We start from the raw sequence: 18137 nt of genomic DNA, 5'->3' as shown, positions 1-18137 counted from the left end.
TTATTTGATTATCATGCCGCGCTTTTTTATCAGTACATAAGTGTGGTCCTAGAGACGCGACCGTTTGCTACTTTTTGGTGCCATTGCGGGACTTACAGCCCATCTATTCCCATTCTTTGTAAGGTCGGGATGCACCTTAGCCGCAAAGGACAACACGCACTCTTATCGGGGCGCAGTCTTATACGCTCTCAAGTCCATTCTAAGGACAATGCCTCCCGCTGAGGGTCAGTCACTATGCCCTCAGCTTAAACTAGTTCCCGTATAGTACTCATAATCTTTATCTCCTGCTCAGAACTACTAATCTTTTGTGCAGGGAACATTTGTCCCTTAGTTTTGCGGCCTTATCGCATGTTCCTCGCGGCAGATCCTCCTCTATGAGCTTGCCAAACATGTTGCCGTTTTTCATGGATTAAAGCGATTAGTAGTTTCACTACTGAAGGGGTGAGGGGATCTGCTGGGTTTGTCTCGTTATCTCTTTGACCCTTTCTTGTAAAACATAATTTTGTGCTGTAAATTCGAAAATTTAGTCTACATCCGGTGTTTTTGGACCCGTGGGAAATCGCTTGTTAATCCCTCTTTGTCAACTGAGATGGGTACACACCCCTAGAAACGCCCATCCACGCCCACTTCAAGATTTTTTTTACTCTATATGTGCTAGAAAACACCAGCCTCAGCGCCGAAGCCACAAGGACAATGCAAAAGCCACAAACAACCGACCTTCCCAGCCAACTCGAACGCATTTTGCTCGCAGGTTACAGAACTGTTCAAACGTCTCCACCCCTGGTGAAGGGGGGCATCGGGATTTTTGTTCTTGCGGCTTTTACTATTTAGGTCGGTTTTTGTGCAAAAAAACTTCGGTTTTAGTGTTCATTGCAGTTTACAAATTTTCTGTTTTATAACATTTAGTTTTCGGTTTTCGCCGTGAATATCAACGGGTTTTCGGATTTGGTATCCGATGTGGTTTTTCGGTCTTTTGCATTTGGGTTCCGGTTTCTCTTCGATCCGAGCTGCAATTATGCACCTCTACTGATCTCGATTAGCCGCGAAACCGCCGTATGCTCCACTCGTTACCTCTGCATCGGATCAATTGGGAATTTGATAACTGGGATGTGAAAATATATCGGTTTTGGTGGTTTTACATGTGGTTTCTTCTAATAGACCCCAAGGGCCCCTTCTGGAGGATGTAGCGGTGATAATTTCAGGGGTGATGGTCAAGCGCCTTAAAGTAGCAGGAACACTGTTTCCGAAGCTCGCTCAGCTCCTGCGTCGAAGTACACGTATTGAGCTGCTTCTGTACAGGGGTAGAGTCCAGCTCTGATTCAGAAAATAATGGATGTGGAAAATTACCCCGAGCATAAAACTATAGCAATTAATTTCCCGTTCGCAATAGAACCTTTGGCCGAGAATAATGACTACCCGGGTAGTGTTCGCAACCAAATTGCTGTTCCGCTAGCAGCACGAGTCTCGGACAAACTACAATCCAAAATCTGGTCGAATAAAATACGTTTACTTTTGGACTCTCTTACAGAAGTCATCTTCGAGCGTGAGTGACATCAGGTACGATTTCATTGTTCAATCGTGCCATCCACTGATCGACTGGTCATTAGTCTCGAACCATAATTCAAGCTCAAACTTATTGCCACCGTTCATAAATGGGTCACGTCTTCTCAGAGGATGTATCTTGATGATATGTGCAGTGCGTTTTCCAAGGGGCCCCGCTTTAATGAAATGCAGTAAGACAGAGTGGAATCTGGCGACAAAGAACGCCTACTGATGCTACTATAATAATTCCGGTTTTTAATAGTAAAAATCGCTTTTCCCCTGGGACAGGCGCACCAATAGACCAAAATACCTCTCGCCGTGTCATCCGTAACGCGCATCAAAACTATTCTGCACTTTCCGTCTGGGTTCTACTGGAAATTTCACCGAGGGGAAAATTTCGTTAACTGCAAATTCAAACATGAATGTTTCAAACGTGGAATTCAGCAACTTTTTTTTTTCTCAAAACATGCGTTGAGAGCAGCTGGAACATTTCCATCTAACACATCCATCATCACACCCTGTCTCGTTCAGATAACGTGATTTATCGATTTATCGAGTTAACTAGATAAATTGCAGGCCTATCTCGATGGAATACCCTGCTCGATCGAAACAATACCTTTCGTTAAAAGGGATCTCAACATCATTTTTCGTCCAACAATGTTTTTCCAGCCCTTAATAATCCTAAGGCAGTCGACGACAAGCTCGACAAAGAGGTCCGATCAGGCTAGAAGAGCTGTTATGTTTAATACTTGGCCATTTTCCAAAGCCCCCGGGGAGTTCTATTGTTATTTCCAGAAGGGCAACAATCTATTCTCATATTCTGCGTGCTGCATCAATTGTTCATTCCGTTAATGTTAGGTTAGTTCGGCTCACAGGCAGGAGCTGCGCGATGGCAAAATCAAATATCAAAACTGCTCACCGACTGACTCCGTTTAGCCCGTCCGATAACAACTCATACGAATTTTTTAATAGCGTGTTAAATATTCTACGTCGATAGAAAGCTCACCATGAGGCTCTTCCGTTCTTACAAAACATTCGAGTATTTCAGTTCTGCTCTCAAATGAATAGTCACGCGCGATGGGAGGAGCAACCAAAACCCTCCGACCCCTCATCTCCTCAGGCGTCAAATAATGATCGGTCTCTTATGTAAATAAACAAAACTGGAACAGATCGAGAACAAAAGCAAGTAAATATAGGGAAATCATCCTTTTGAATGTTCTCTTGATTGTTTTCAAAGTAAAGTATTTCCTGATACGAATTAACCAGGGGTATATGAGATTTATGCATTTGGTTTAGGCTCTGAACTATACTTATCACAATATACCATGATCAGACGAAAAAATCTCAATCGTGCAGTTAATCTGTGGCATACAGTCTATAACGATCTTGTGTAAAATGTTGATTTAACTCATAAAAAGAATTAAAATGGCTGATCGCCTCTTCTTCAGAGCATGCTTGATTATTTCCCTTTTAAAAGGAGTCTTTCTATAAAATACCGATTCCAATCTTCGATGCTCGGGATCTTTATTTTCATTCTGGCCGGATAGGTCATAAACTTAACGACAACATATGTTGATAAACGATACAAATACAATTTTTTTTTCTAATTTAAGGCACATACACGTGCGAGCGCATCAGCGAGTTTTCTCACATAACAGCCAGGTAATGAGTTATTGAGGACTTAAAGGCAACGCAAATGTCTACCAATCAATTAGAGACCCATAATCACGTGATGGCCATTATCAAGACAGTAATAAATGCTAAGAAAACAAAAGGTTGTAATCTTACCTTAAGGGGTCGAATTGGCCATGATTTTTCGATACATCACGCAGAGATGTTAGTCAATTTTTTCCGCTTCTTTTCAATACATTTATTTGTTACAATGGTTTATTTCATCTCATTTTACTTTGTTTAATTTTCGTTCGTCTATCAATCCCCCAGAAACGAAAAACAAATGAGTGCGAGCAATAACAAAAAGTTTTTTTTTCCTCCCTCGTAAATGACCGTCAAAGACCATGAGAGAAATCATTTGCTGAACTGAGGATGTGCAGAAATTATCCTCGAAAGTGAGCTACAATTAAAATAAATTGCAGAAAAGAAGAGTGGAAAAATCTTGAAAAGTTTTGACTGGGTATGAACCCGTGCCATTCGCTCCGAGAAGGGCTAACGCCAAAAACGTAAGCTTTTAACTCTTTACGCTCGCCAATTTACATTATCAACTTAGTTGATAAAACCAAATTACCTAACAGAAACTAGTTGGGTGCTACTACCAACTGAGCTACAGTGTACCAAGCACGGCAAGTTTTAGCAGTTTTCTCTCTCACCATATCGATTTCAAAGTAAACGAAAACGAACGCTTTTGTTAATGCTTTTCAAATGAAGATATCACACGACGCCACAACAAATTCCGTCCTCACTTAATAGCTAGCTAGTGACTCAGGAAAAAAACATTCCCACCAAAATGATTACCATTAATAGAACTACTACCAGCGCCGCACAAACGACTTATTCATGACTTGAATATTACAAACGAACCAAACAGAACGACCTAACTTTACCTACGGATCGAAACAAACCAATCACGACCGCCTTACGCCCCTTGAGTTTTACAGCCAATAAAATCGATATCACGGCAAATCTGACCTATCATTTTATACATACTGGACTTAGAACATTCGACTGCATGACTGTTCAACTGACTCTGATGATGACTTCCGCTAGTGCTTTCAATGTGTCAGTCACCACCATCGACAACAGTCCTTTTCAGGTCCACTCTCTCCCGGACGATCAGACTACACTATCGCATATTGTCTCCGGGCTCAAACCATTCATACTAAAAAATACGTATGTCTTCATGGGTAATTTTCACCGGTTTTTATACTAACCACAAATTTAGTTAGTGAAACTCGATCATCCTGGGATAAGCATGATTGCACACCATAAACACTATGAGATACTTGAAAATAACACAATGTTTGCAACCTGATTGTAGTTTAGGTCTTAAATCATTTTACAATGCAATGGAAAATTCCTTTCTTTTCGTAATTTTGAAAATAGTTAGTCATGGTTCAATGTTGAGCAAAACGCCCTTCTATCTACTTGGACATCGCTTGAAAATTATTTCTGTGCTGCAAGTGAATAACAACAGTAAGAAAAGAAAGGAGGATGAGTTGATCGCGGGAAATCAAATACGGTGAAAGGTAACTAAAAAGCGGGTCAGATGTCCACGAGATTAAATTCTAAATCGAAAAATGACCTCCATATCAATAAGAATTTGTCAAGGCGCGTTAAACGGAGAAATTGAGAAATTCTTCAATCTTGTGTAAACTGCCAGGTATGCTCCGATGAAAGATCCCTTTCGCTAGTGTTGGTTGCTAGCGATGCAGTAACGAAACCTCTGCCACATCTCTGCTTCAACGAGGAACTTCAGCGATAGAAGAGTACGGCATTTCTAGGTACGTTTTTCTAGTTCATGCAAGCAATTTAGGTTATGGTAATGGGGATAGCGATGCTATTTTTCTTTCTCGCAAATACGTTAATCATTCCAATCTTGTGGTCTGTGTCTTAAATCTATTTAGGAAGTCTAGTTTATCATCGCAAGGGATCCAGGCCCAGGTTTTTCATTTTCCGTTTTGTCATGATTACTGACATAACTTCCTATGTACACGTCGTTTTCTTCGATGTCGTCAACCGCGTAGGCATTGCATTGGTTTCATAGGGTTTCCGTTCAGATTCAAGTTTCAGTTCAGTTTCAAGTTTCAGTTCGCTTCCAAGTTTAATTTTTTTTTTATTGACTTTGCCTCCTATTTACACGCACTTAGACAAATATGAAGTCAATGAAACACTCATGAGGCAAGGAAGCTTAAAGGAGCCAATAAGTCTTAGGCAAAAGACCTCATTAGAAAATTAAAGAGAGATTAAGGCTCATGAAATAAGCATCTCTTCTTTTTTTTCTGTTTTGCCTCTCTGAATACCGACTTTGGACACAGAGTTTTATGCGCCTGTTTAGCATACCTGTCATGTTTGCCTTTTGTGTAGGTACCTGAAATGTTATGATTCCGGTTGCAGTTCCAGTTGCATATACGCAGAGTGATTTAGAAAATATGAAAAAAAAATTTGTTTCCTAATTTTTTGTTTGTTTGTTTGTTTGTTTGGTTTTTCTTTCTTTTTCAAAATATTTTATACGTTTTGTCTCGATGAACGTGTTATTTCTCTGACTTTTCCCCTTATATCCACCTGCCCTCTTAGAGATTCAGTTATATAAGAGCTGACTACTTAATTTGCGTCCACGAAACGTTAGGAGTTTAAGCGACAGCCTTGAACATATATATTTGCAGGTACAAGCTAGCATTAATTTCAAGCATTTATTTCAAACTCAGTGGAACATACGTTTCCCTTTCACTCCGGTTTATTCGGTCCACAACTGCTTAAAGTATTATGGTTACCGACTAAAATGGGAAAACATGACATTTACAAATAGGAAAGGAAATATTTTGAGTGACAGGTTGTGTTATGTAAGTTAATAAAGACCTACACCGGATGAAAGACGCGATGCGATGTTTTAATTACGTCGCTACTTACCAGCCATCTGCTGCTAGCTGTTTACTAAATTTAAGTGCGTATGAACAGCTGAATTCTCCCAAGTTCTTAGGCTTAGGGTATAACGAGCAGGTTATAGAGACATAAAACATAATCCATCGGCGCAGGTTGATCTAGGTTGGCTTGTATATTTCTATCTTCTTCCAGTGAAAATAAGCGTTATGGTAAGAAAAAGTTAAAAAATTCTGTTGACACTTACTTTCATTCATCGCAAGGTGATGAATTTAAAAGGTTTTTGAGAGATATAAAAAAAATCGAAAAGACTGAACGAAGAAAAAACATCGCAAAAAAGATATTCATGCAGTACCTTTTGGTACAAAATTCACTGTCAACGTTGTATTTTATGATGGGAACTAGAGGGAAATGCTAACAATACACCTCCGATCTAAGTTCTTAAATATACGTATTATCATAAAATATAGTTACAGTAAGATCTCTAACGCTCAACAGACGCTGAAGGAAGATTATGATCAATGCAAAGAATTGAAACAGCTGATCTCCTCTTGTTCAGAGCATGCTTAAATTTTTTTTTTTTTTTTTTTTTTTTTTTTTTTTTGCGGAAAGGCATCTTTTCTCAATTTACCAATATTTCATATCTCCATATTTTTCCTCCCAGAACCATTATGAAGTATACGACATCATTCCTTACTTCCCTTTTTTTTTTTTTTTTTTTTTCATTGAAGGCCGGCATCATCATTACAATGGAGCTGTAAAAACGAATTACCTCTTTTATAGCTAGCTGGGAACTTAGGCTACAAAATGTCTACCAGTCAATTAAAGATTAATATATAATCGCTTAAGATTTCCAAGCAAGCTATAAATGCTGAGTCAACCATCGAGTGGCAATTTAGGCTGAAGAAGTCGAACTGTCCATAATGTACGATACTGGTAGAAATGTAAGTCAATCCTGACTTTTACGCTATTTTTTTCTCCTATTCAATCCATATGTGACAGAAGATGAGGTAATGCTAACAAATACGAAACGAAAATTTTGTTTCGTGATCAACCATCATTAGGATTGAGAATTGCTGCAAAAGCTAACCTAATCAAAGGTAATCACACCAAACAGAGGAAAATGTTTGTAGCTTATTTCGAGTCTTGTATACTACCATAGCCATAGGGTTCCATTGTAAAAACTTAAGAGCAAATTTTTCGTACTACTTTCGTCGCTTCATTTTCATAACTATTTTATGGTTACTAATATTTCATTCCAAAGATAATTCCGTTAAAAAATGTAGAATACACGGCCACCCACACATAGGAATGTTAAGTTCTCTGAAATCAACCGATTAAAACATCAAAAATCAAACACCACGTAGGCGTTCTAGAAACGCAATAAGCGCATCCCACCCTCACAAGGTTTATGAAGCGCCACATTGATATGAGAGCAGAATCAGATGCCTTGTAGAGAGCGAAGTGCGAGTTTAATGTCGGGTTATTTCCGGTTTTCAAAGAACATGATATAAAATCATCACTAAAAGACTTACGATAATTTTTCATTATTTCACGAATCAGGGTTTCACTTCGAACTCATAGTTTGACGACGAGCTTATTGTTAAACAAAAAGAGAAACAATATTTTGTCACTTCGCCTATTTTAATTTGAACTGCCTATACGTATGAACTCACAAAGTAAGTACCATTTAATGCTCTCATGACACATAACGGCCACAATGTCTTGAAAAATTCACTTTTGATTCGTTTTTAATGACAATAGCATCATCACCTGCCAAAATGGTATTCAAACACTTAGTGTCGGCGACAATGTACAAAATTAATTATTCATCTACTCTAATGCGTTACCCATCCAGCATAACTTAACTCGAGTGAATTTTTCCAATAGGAAAGAACAATGAGACCGTTTTGGAGGATCTTGACAGATTTGAACTCGACTGCCATATAATAAGCAAAATATGCCGCAAAATCCAACGGTTTGAGAAAACAAAGTGCTGAAGTCTCTAAGAGTTTTTTCTCTTTCCCCTTTTCGCACGTTTAAGTCTTAAAATACTGTTGACATTATCATAATGGTTTTACGTCCACAAGACCAAGAAGAGGAAGTCAATTCACAATTTTAGGACTACACATCCTTTTCACCTGTTTATTTCCACATTCGTTCGTAATTGTGCACCTCTGTTTGCCCATATATGAGCTGGTGATGTTTAAATAATCTAAATTAAATTTTCTATAAACAGTTCGTTCCTCCATAATTTTATTGCTAAAAAGATATAAATTGAGCTTCTCGAGTTCCCTAAAGATCCTATAATCAACCCAGCTAAAAGTGTGATCAAGGAGTCTGACGATATTTTCAATTACATCCTAATCGACAAGAAGCAGAAATGTTTAACACCACTGGCAAGGTATTTATTAGTTAATTTCCGAAAGGTAGAGGGTACATTGGTGAACAAATGCTAATCATTAGATTGTTTTTCGATCTCGATCATTTAGTAAGTTTTAGCGGCGAGTTTAGTTCAATTACTCAGATGATCAGAACAAAAGCTCTATGTTTCGACTTATTTATTCCGTTGTAAAAACACCAAGGAGACCTGGGCAGAATCGATTTTGAGACGCGGACGGCGTCCGGAAGAAGAATGTAATTACTTCTAGCGGACTTGGGCGTGAACCAGCCAAAAGACAACCTTTTCACGGTCGCTGCATCAGTTTTAAACTAAGCGATAATGACGATAGATCTGTCTCAAGCGTTAAGGTAAAAAAGACTCAATCTACGGCTACTGTTTAGGATCAGTGACCACACAATGAGTGCGACTGCTTTTAACGAACTTCGAAAACTTTCGTTATTTACTAGCATTTTAAACTAAACACCACAAATGTATAACAACCACCATGAAAAACACGCAAATAAATCTATGGGTCGCTAAAACCTCTTATTCTTACAAATTTCAGTTTTCTATTCTGTATTAACTGTTATCTTGTCTTTACGTTATTCACAGCTTGTTGCTTTCAAAGTAATCCTTCTATTACTGCTGACGACTTCAACCTCTCACAGTAAGCCACAGCTGCGGCGAGATAAAGCTGCTGAGCCAAGACGTTACACATGGGACGAAAATGAAGATTACATTTCTTACATGTTCCCTTATGGGATCAATGATGCCCAGGATCACGTTGAGCACTTGCCGCACTCAGATCCCACATGCCAACCAGATTGTGCATCCTTAACAAAAATTATGAAAAAGTTCTCCAACAATACCGTGAAAGCTAAAATTTGTAATACGATCAGGTGTAAGTGTGAAACCGATAAATTTGGAAGTAAATGCAACAGTTGTATAAGCAGAGGACGAAAAAGAAGTGCATATCTAAATTAGGAAACAAGCAACATCGACATTTGGATAGTGATATTTTAAAATGTTTAAGGTCGTTTGAAATAAATGTTAAAGTTGAACACTCGGTTTAACTCCTGAGTCTTAAGCAATCTGCTTGTAATGAACGTATTACGATTGAGAAAATTTCAATAAAAGCGACAAAAATAAAACTGATTGATATTGGACCTCAGTTTCCAGCGAGGGCTTATTAAGGTGTTTTTCTTCATAAACTATGCCTTTCGTACTCTACGTTGTCAGAAACACACTTCCTCCTCCACAGTGAGCTGAACGCCACGAAAGTTACCCAAATTTTATCACAATAAAGCAAAGAAAACGAGCCCTGAATTAAGATTAGCACGGTAAGAAGCAAGTCAAGCAAGGAAATGTTTGCTAACATCGAAAACTGACAAGTTTTAACTTTATAACAGGAATCAAAACACCAGTTTTCTCGTTTTGATCATCATCGATAGCTGTTCAGTTAAACAGACACAAGTTATTAATAAAGTTATGCGAGGAAAAAATTACGAGATCCGTTTTTGTATTCGACGGACAAAATCGCCGAACTTTCTAAGCTAAAATAAGTTATTCGGTACGTATCCAACGCACCAAAACGAGTTTGAGACACATCAGTTACATGTACCAAAACTGCAAATGATGGCAATTCTCGCTAATACCCAATTCAGCGAGTAATGAGTATGAGAGCGATCTTCGCAGTAACGAGCACTACTTATTAAGCAGTAATGAAAATGAGGCCTGAAAAAAATTCAGGCCTGTACGGGATTCGAACCCATGACCTCTGCGATACCAGTGCAGTGCTCTGCAGTGCGAGTAATCTCGTTCATACCCGAGTTTTCGTTTCCTTCCTTTCCTTTTTCCTCGCGAGTGCGTGGTGCCGACACTGTTGTCAAATACGAATTTTTCTGCTCTAATTGATTATGCTTAAAACATACAGTACGGAACAGACATATGTAATCTTCCTTTCAACGCAGAATTGCATGAATTGGACGCTTTGGACATGTCGAAAATCAACCTGCCCGCCCACCAAATCCAGCAGTCATTAATAACGTATTCGTTTCTAGGCTATGAACAATTCAGTAGTAGATTCAGCACTATTCCATGAGTTCGACCTTAAAAATGGTATCGACATGTAACGCATTCCATCCTCCTCCTTATTGAGTAACAAAAAGTTCACTTTACTGTCAGTTTTTATTTCAAAAACAACAAACACTTAAAATCTGTCAGCTCACTAAAGCTTTAGTATTTACACTTACATGCAGTGACGAAGGTAGTTCCACTATACATTTGGGTCCAACATTTCGTTCACCACACTCCTGAGAGCCATCTTTCTACATAAGTGACCGAAGAGCTCCGTCAATTTTTTTCCTCGATAACTTTTTCGTGATGATTTACATTTAAATGAAAGAAATCGATTTTCTTTTTATCACAGGAACTGAAAGTATCGATCTCGAATTTACCTATCTGTACTGCTTTGTTTTAGCTTGTTGGCTTGTTTACTTATTGGCTAAATGAACCCTTGGATATAAAACAAAGTTTCCTTCAGCAAAGCGCCTGAAGATAATTTCTCATAGGCTCTTTAGAAAGGGTATGCCAGTTCGCATGAACATCAGCACAAAGTCGGTTCTCGGTAAGAAGGGGAAGTTGATCTCAAAAAGAAAAAAACATTACATTGCAGTTCGAGTAGTATTAAGAGATAAGTAAATTCCTTTGATATTGTGAAAGAAATTTAAAGGCTTCATAGGCGTGATACATGAACAAAGTAATTTTCTTGACGGTTAAAAGATTTTACAGAAACTCACTGGAAAATGGCAAAATTTTTCCCTCGAGCAAATAACGAATAGATTGTCCCATGCAGGAAAATGCCTTGTAAATGGCTGCATGGTTTTACAAAGTATATCACCAGGGATTTCTTTGCCTCGGTAGTAGGCTCCCAACTACACTTTATTCTGGTCGGGAGTGGGCGGACTTCAAGCATTTCACTAGTTTTCTCTCCCAAGTTTCTTTATCAGTGGACTTTGTATAGTCTATATAACTCCTTTTTTGTAGTTCTCTGGGGAGTTTCTTTCTATCGACTTCATCAAGTTTGACAACAACTAAGCTATCATCTTTCTTTTCCATAAGTCGATGAAGGGCGTAATCCAGTTCTGAGCCACAATAGTTACTATTGAAGAAGTGAGTGGACACAACAGCTACTGTCTTCTTACACTTGTAAACGCTGTCAACCATATTTTGACGAAAAGGAACTCCAAGAGGGAAATCTCTGTAGTGCACGCAACATTTTAGCCCATGCTTTTCCTCAAGAGTTGGGATAAGAGTTTTAACCACCCACTCTGAGTCTTGGGAGCTATATATGACAAACGCGTCGTATTCAAATTGTATATCTGAAAATTAAACAGGCAAATATGTGTTACAGACAAACAGATAGACAGGTAGGTAGAGAGACAAAATAACTGGATGAAGAGTATTTAAAAATTTACTGACTGACAACAAACACCGCGTCGCCAAAAAAGAAATAAGGACGTAAGAGACTCATTTCTGTTAAGAAAATAGTGACGCGTTCTAAAAGGTTTCTGGTTTGTAATGAAAGGGTATTCACAAAAACATTGGTAAGAGCGCTCACACCAGAATCCTCTGAAATCTTTTTCACATCCGTACAGTTTCTTCGCCTTTTTTTTCAGAGGCTGAATTGGCCCCTAATCAGTCCCAGCCAACGAATAGGTTCCAATTCAAAGTCAGACACGCGGGAGAAAGAATGTTTAGCTTTGTTTTGATTCAATCTTGGTAAAAACTCCTAAACATTGCCCCCTTGCTGCCATATTGATTATGCGCGGCGCACCGAGGAAATTTGAAGAATTAATCTCGAAAATGGGAGTAATTGTGAAAAAACGTCTGTGCTATTGTGTATTTTTTTTAACCCGATTGGGTGTATCTGTATATTCCTCATTTTAATTCGAACCAAGAGTTATGAATTGAATAATTAAAATTACTGAAGTTTTTGTTTGACGAATAAGTTTACTTCTGTCAGGTTTGTACATGCAGCAGCGTCGAACTGGTTGTGATGGAGGACGGTCCTTTAAAAGGCAACGTCTTATCTAGGAGCAAGGATGTACTTTCTTATCTTTTAACGACTTGAACATGGAGACCTTCTCTTAAAAAATGCTTTTACAAAGTTTCACGATTTAGTATTTCAATTCCATCAATGTGGACGCGTCATATGTGGACGCAGTGTAGATTACTTTAATTTCATGTCAAACATAACGTCCACCCAACAAAACCTTGCAAAACTTTACTTCACAGAGAGCGTTGAGCATAGCAATTCACAACTCCACTATTAAATATATAGACCACTGTCTTCCTTAACGATTTTGTTCAGGGTTGTCCGACGTCAAACGGCGGAAATCCCCTCAAATTTTTCCCAAGTGCGTTGTTATTGCTGCTTTCGTATAAGCATTCTGTGCACATTTTGGCTCTTATTAAAAGAGATTATTCTTAGTGGAGAACACCAACCTGCAAAAGAGCCCGTATGTCTTAGGAACGCCTTTTTTTGTAGTCGATGGCAGTAGAAGAAAATCAGCAAAGCAGCCACAACACACATAAATATCGTGAGGAGGGTACTAGCAAGGACAACATTAAGCCTGCTACTTTCTGAAATAGAATTTTTACAAAGTAAATTACAGTGTAGCTGGCAAATCCCAACAGACATAAACAAGAACCAAACTCGAAAACAAAGAACAAAAGCAAGATCAAGACGAATGAAACTGATGATACTCTTAAAAGCCCTGCACTGCAGGACAAGGAGATAAATTCATTACATTCTTCCTCGTAATAAACCGTCAGAAATGGTGCGGGATATATGTAAAGTTTTGGACAGAAAAAAACTAAACCTTGGAACTTTATAAAATCGCTGCTATCCCTGAAAGTAGTCCGGTAGTGCTTGTTCGAGGGGTATTAAAAAGATGATTAGCCTACAATTAGGCTGCTATATATTTGAGAAGCTAGATACGGATATCAGCTACTTTTTAAATCTACCTGACGTTGGACTCGTGGGGAGAGCTACATAAGAATAGGAAAGAAATTAAGAGATGACACTATGTTAAAAGCTATTTCTTTGCCTATTCAGTCTAAGGGCTATTTTTCTTCTGTTCTCCTAATATTCCACGCAAGACTAGCAATCTACCAAAAAGGGTTAAAATAAACTTCAGTTTGCAAATGAGATGTAGCCAAAAGGGTACCCTTGGTGACAAACTGATGAATTAGCCAATAACCGATCCATGTGTGATGAGCAAAGGTTTCTTGGATCACCTGCGGGCAAACAAGTTGCTAGAAGAAAATATATGGCGAAAGGTTGTTTCGACGTCCAAAACCGAGTTTGGAGAAATATCAACGCTTCCTCGCAGCCAAACGCGTGCGTTCATTTTGCACTAAAATGTACTATACCAACCACAGTCCCTGGAAGGTTTTCAAAAAGCAAAAGGCTTTCCTCTCTTTATCAAACATAATCCTCAACTAAGGTAACGGGGTAAAATATTAATTTTAACATTTCAGAGACCTACAGTGTACATATTAAAAAGGAATCGTTATTTACACGTAGTTCTTCTCAGTTGTCCTGAGATCTTTTATCCAAGAATACATATTTCAACTCATTCAGCGGTACAAAAGAAAACGTTAAGGTAAACGTAAGCTCTACAAAGAAGGGATGGAAGAAAAAAAAGATAACATGCTAAGGTATATTTTCTTTTCCGATCAGTATAGGGATTATGGTACTCATATTGTATAAATATGACTAGTGGAGAAAAGGGAAACATTAAACCCACCTTTCGTTGGACTTACGACAATGCCTATAAAGAACAGAAAAAGAACAAGAAATTATGCTTCGCCGTTCAGTACTGAGGTTATGGTATTCACATTGTATTAATTTCTCCTGCGAAGAAAAGTGAAACGTGAAACCCACCTGCGGATGGACTTGTAACAATGGTTATAAAGAACAGGAAAGGAAAAATAAACCAATTAAGTTCCATTTTAGTTACCGATCAATGCAGGGGTCATGGTACATATATTGCAATAATTATTCACCGTCGTTGGACACGAAAGGAAAAAAAGAATAACGGTTGGCATCAATTTTCTTTGCCGATCAGCGCTGGCTTTTTGTATTGCCTTCAAATGTAAAACCTACAAGAATATCTTTTTTCTGGAGAACATAAAAATACCATTTCATAAGACGGAAACTTCAGGAAAAGCGGGGAAAGTTTCATTGCTCTCTTAAATATATGCTGTCATCAACAGCACTTGTATGACCTGTTTAGATTCAAGATAGTTGTGCGTCCTGACTGAATAAATTGAATGGTATATTACTCTTCTGCCAGTAGAATAAGGATCACAAAATGCATGTTTAAATTATAGAAGACCATCATTTATTACACCTCCGCAGCATTGATAAAGTAGAAAGAGAAGAAGGTGAAGGCCTGGAGTGCCAAAAGAAATACTGAACAAATTTAACCTTCAAAGAAGTCAATATTGTTAAACGGAAACGGCGTTAAGGTACAGACCTCTCATAAGAAGTGGGCGTGACTATCATTTTTTTTTGTGTGCATTTAAATAACCCTTCTTAGCCTCGCTTATGAGTATGGGTTCTGTTTTTCCCTTTTTCCTTTGTTTGTTCTAACAAATTAGCTAGACCGACGAGGCTAATTCACATTTTGTTAAAAGAACAATGAGGCCCGCCATTTCTGAAAGAGGTCAGTTGAGGAAAGTCCGCCGAAAAAAGATAATCAAATTTTCCTTACTTGTATTCAGGGTTGATGTGCCACTTATCGTTGGCTTCTCATTACATGGAATGTGGCCTGTACAAGAAAAAAAAATTAGACGAGACAAAAAATCGTAAGTCACAAGAAACACTCTGTCTTTCCAAGGGGCCCAGTTGGTGGTTACACTCTTCGATCTAACATTGTGGTGGGACACATCTTTAGCACAATAGTCTCACTTCAGTTTAGTCTTAAATTGAGGAATTCAGAAAAATAAAAGATTTTAAATTCGATTGACAATTAGTTAGACTAAGTTTTCTATTACGGATCGAGCAACCGCGTCATCTACTTGTTATTAGGTCCGATAACGTTTTGACCATCAGGGATCTAGCGAATCAAACAAAAATTTCGCCACACAGGAGGCGGTTGGCGAAACGTACACTTAATGAGGACTGCGATCTGCACTAATCACAGCACTAAAGTGCCCTTACTTGATCAAAACGCATGAACATCTAGTCACAATGGTGTTTGTTACGTTGGGCGGATGGCTACGAGAACTGCGGTTCACAAGCTACTTTATATCGTAGCAAGGAAATCAAAGTAAAGGCGACATTGACTCCACGTATGGCGAGGTAAGCTATTACATTTAGGAGTCAGACTGTAGTAGCCTTGAATATCTAAACTCAGTTTGAATAGCACAAACCTTGCTACAAAAGAAACTACACAGCCTTCAGTCTTTCGCTTACGGCAGAAATAAATAAACAAAGCAATATACACAATACAAAGCATAATGGAGACTTACAGTCTATGGACAAGGTAAAATTATCGTGGCTGAAGGAAAATGGTATGGAAACAACCTACCAAAAAAACAAAACAAACACAAAATGAAGACAAAAAAAAAACCGAACAGCTATAAATTTCGTTCAGTTTGTCAGGCAGTTGAACAAGTAAAGTTATTTCTGAAGGACTTGCATTTTTTACATCGATCATCAACGTAAATGAGTCACCGCTGCATGTACTACAAATTTCACGCTACTTCTAAGGGCATATCAACATTTCAACGTTTATAAGGGAAGGTATGTTTTTTATTGGGGGGGGGGGGGGTGGGCCGGGGTATTTTAGAAATTTTTTGCCCAAAAAGTCGTGGCCCGCCCACTTTCCAGATTGGATTAATGCATGACCCTTCATAACTTCCCAAACAAAAAGGATCTGACCCTCCCCCCACCTCCTCCAAGACTTAAATAACCGGAAGTGAAAATAACTGACCGGAAGTGTCTGCGCACAAAGCAGTTAACTGCGTGGCGTTGCACGGTGAAAACTTGAAAATGGCCAAGGATATGCGAGGAATAGAAAGAGGGAAATGCGCTTGTGGAGAATGCCAGGATTTCATGAGGTCAGATGGAGCAACTTGTGGCTATTGTGGCTGTTTACCGACTCGCTATTCTAAAAAGGATGCTCCCTACTCCTCTGACTCTGTTGGTAGCACATCGGGTGCGGGAACAAGTGAAAGTACAAGTCCAGAGAAGTGGAAAGATGAAGATCTGGGGTGGTTCCCGAACCCAAAGGGCGAATATACTGAGTTCTCAAATAGCATTTTGTGAGAAAGGTGAGATTTATATTGACTATCTAGGCGAATGTCGCGTAAAGAGAGAAGTGGCAAACTATGTAAATTTTGCGAGAAGGATGAGACTAACAGCGCTCCACTTCCAACTCGACGACAATATCCCGACTATGGGAAGCTACCAAACTTCCATTATCTCTCTTGGAGTGCAATTCCCACCGATGGACGGAGTAGTTTTTTCCTTGCCAAAAAAGAAACTATGACCCTGCCCCGGCTGCGTATCCAACAGGTTTGACCCTTCCCAATTTGTAAAATATTTACTAATGACACTCCCATCTGAAGCCCCCCCCCCCCCCCACCCCATAAAAAAGGTACCTTCCCTAAATACGTTTTCTGCACTAATTGTAAAAGATCTGCAGGAAAAAAAGAATGGCACCCTATGCCTTAATGTCTGTTGAGAGAATTCAGACTTTCAAGAGATTCTTTGATCAGCTGACTCCCATCGAATTTCCAGCATGTACTTTCTTTCGTGCGATATCATTCCTGTGGGTACTTTTCCTAAAACAAGACTACATTGACGCATGGGTAAAACATAAGGGGCCTAGTCTGATTTGGGGAAATATGGTATAATTTTTGCATAATTTTCGACACGAAGCTTATTTCAACATATATCAAGAAGGGAGTACGCCACCAAAGCATTTTTGTGTTGATGCGTTAAAGCCCTCAAACAAAACTGTATAATTGACTATGTGGTAAGAACGCCTGCCTTTCACACCTTCACAAGTTCAAAAATCAACTTGTGTCCCTTTAGTTTTTCGAAGTAAGTCAGTGGTGCTGTCATTATTCCCCCTTCCCTTTTCCGTCGCACCCAACAAAGATTATGGATTTGGATAGACTTACACTGAGTCGCAAGCGCGAGTCATTCGGCAGACCACTGCTTATAAGATAACTCGTCTCGTTCTGAAATAAAATTGTTAATACAGTAAATCTATTTTGATGTGTTCACGGTTGAATTATAGCATTACTTAATTAAACCTAGTGTCTAGACCAGTTTAAAGAAAGAGATCATGAGATTATTGATCATTTCTCAGTAATGACGGCCTCATAAGCCAGCGCTCCAAGCTGCGACCTTTTTGGAAACCGTGGCGAGTTAAAGAAAATTTTGGCAACTTAATTCAGCAAAGGTCACAAAACTGGCGACCCGCTTTCACTGTTCGTAAAAAAGATGTAACTGTCATTTCTAAAGGCAGGTTCAGGGTCCCAGGGAAAGGTGAGATCAACTTTTGCTTCAATATTATTAATATGGTCATAGCCTTTTACTCCTTGATTGTTTATATGGTGTGGTAAACGGTGCTGAATA

At 38.8% G+C, this 18137-nt stretch overlaps 2 protein-coding genes across 13 annotated transcripts in view; one reads left to right on the top strand and one right to left on the bottom strand.

Moving 5' to 3' along the window:
- The first annotated feature begins 6230 nt into the window (after positions 1-6230).
- Positions 6231-9631, top strand: LOC111339673 (uncharacterized). Of its 3 annotated transcripts, XM_088755740.1 has the most exons (3): positions 6231-6305; positions 6825-7037; positions 9089-9631. In XM_088755740.1, the coding sequence occupies exons 2-3, from the start codon at positions 7017-7019 to the stop codon at positions 9458-9460; spliced, it is 393 nt and encodes a 130-aa protein (XP_088611866.1). In that variant the 5' UTR covers positions 6231-6305; positions 6825-7016; the 3' UTR covers positions 9461-9631. The 3 variants fall into 3 exon arrangements, with proteins under 3 accessions (XP_088611866.1, XP_022802116.1, XP_022802115.1); XM_022946381.2 differs by lacking the exon at positions 6231-6305 and having other exon boundaries at positions 6777-7037; XM_022946380.2 differs by lacking the exons at positions 6231-6305; positions 6825-7037 and adding an exon at positions 8282-8497.
- Positions 9632-10644: 1013 nt separating this feature from the next.
- LOC111339669 (uncharacterized) overlaps positions 10645-18137 on the bottom strand; it is a 38718-nt gene continuing 31225 nt past the window's right edge. For 8 of the 10 annotated variants that reach the window (XM_022946372.2, XM_088756544.1, XM_022946375.2 and 5 more), the window contains exons 8-13: positions 17678-17737; positions 16019-16073; positions 15259-15315; positions 14290-14313; positions 12983-13120; positions 10645-11856 (exon numbers count right to left, since the gene is read on the bottom strand). In XM_022946372.2, coding sequence (XP_022802107.2) covers positions 11417-11856; positions 12983-13120; positions 14290-14313; positions 15259-15315; positions 16019-16073; positions 17678-17737 — 774 coding nt within the window. In that variant the 3' untranslated portion in view covers positions 10645-11416. Of the gene's footprint in view, positions 11857-12982; positions 14159-14289; positions 14314-15258; positions 15316-16018; positions 16074-17677; positions 17738-18137 lie in introns of those variants that run through there. The other 2 variants (XM_088756547.1, XM_088756546.1) reach the window with 2 other exon arrangements.

The sequence above is a fragment of the Stylophora pistillata genome, chromosome 4 (assembly GCF_964205215.1).
Source record: "Stylophora pistillata chromosome 4, jaStyPist1.2, whole genome shotgun sequence".
In the NCBI taxonomy this organism is placed as follows: domain Eukaryota; kingdom Metazoa; phylum Cnidaria; class Anthozoa; order Scleractinia; family Pocilloporidae; genus Stylophora; species Stylophora pistillata.
This window is presented reverse-complemented; position numbering and strand designations above follow the sequence as displayed.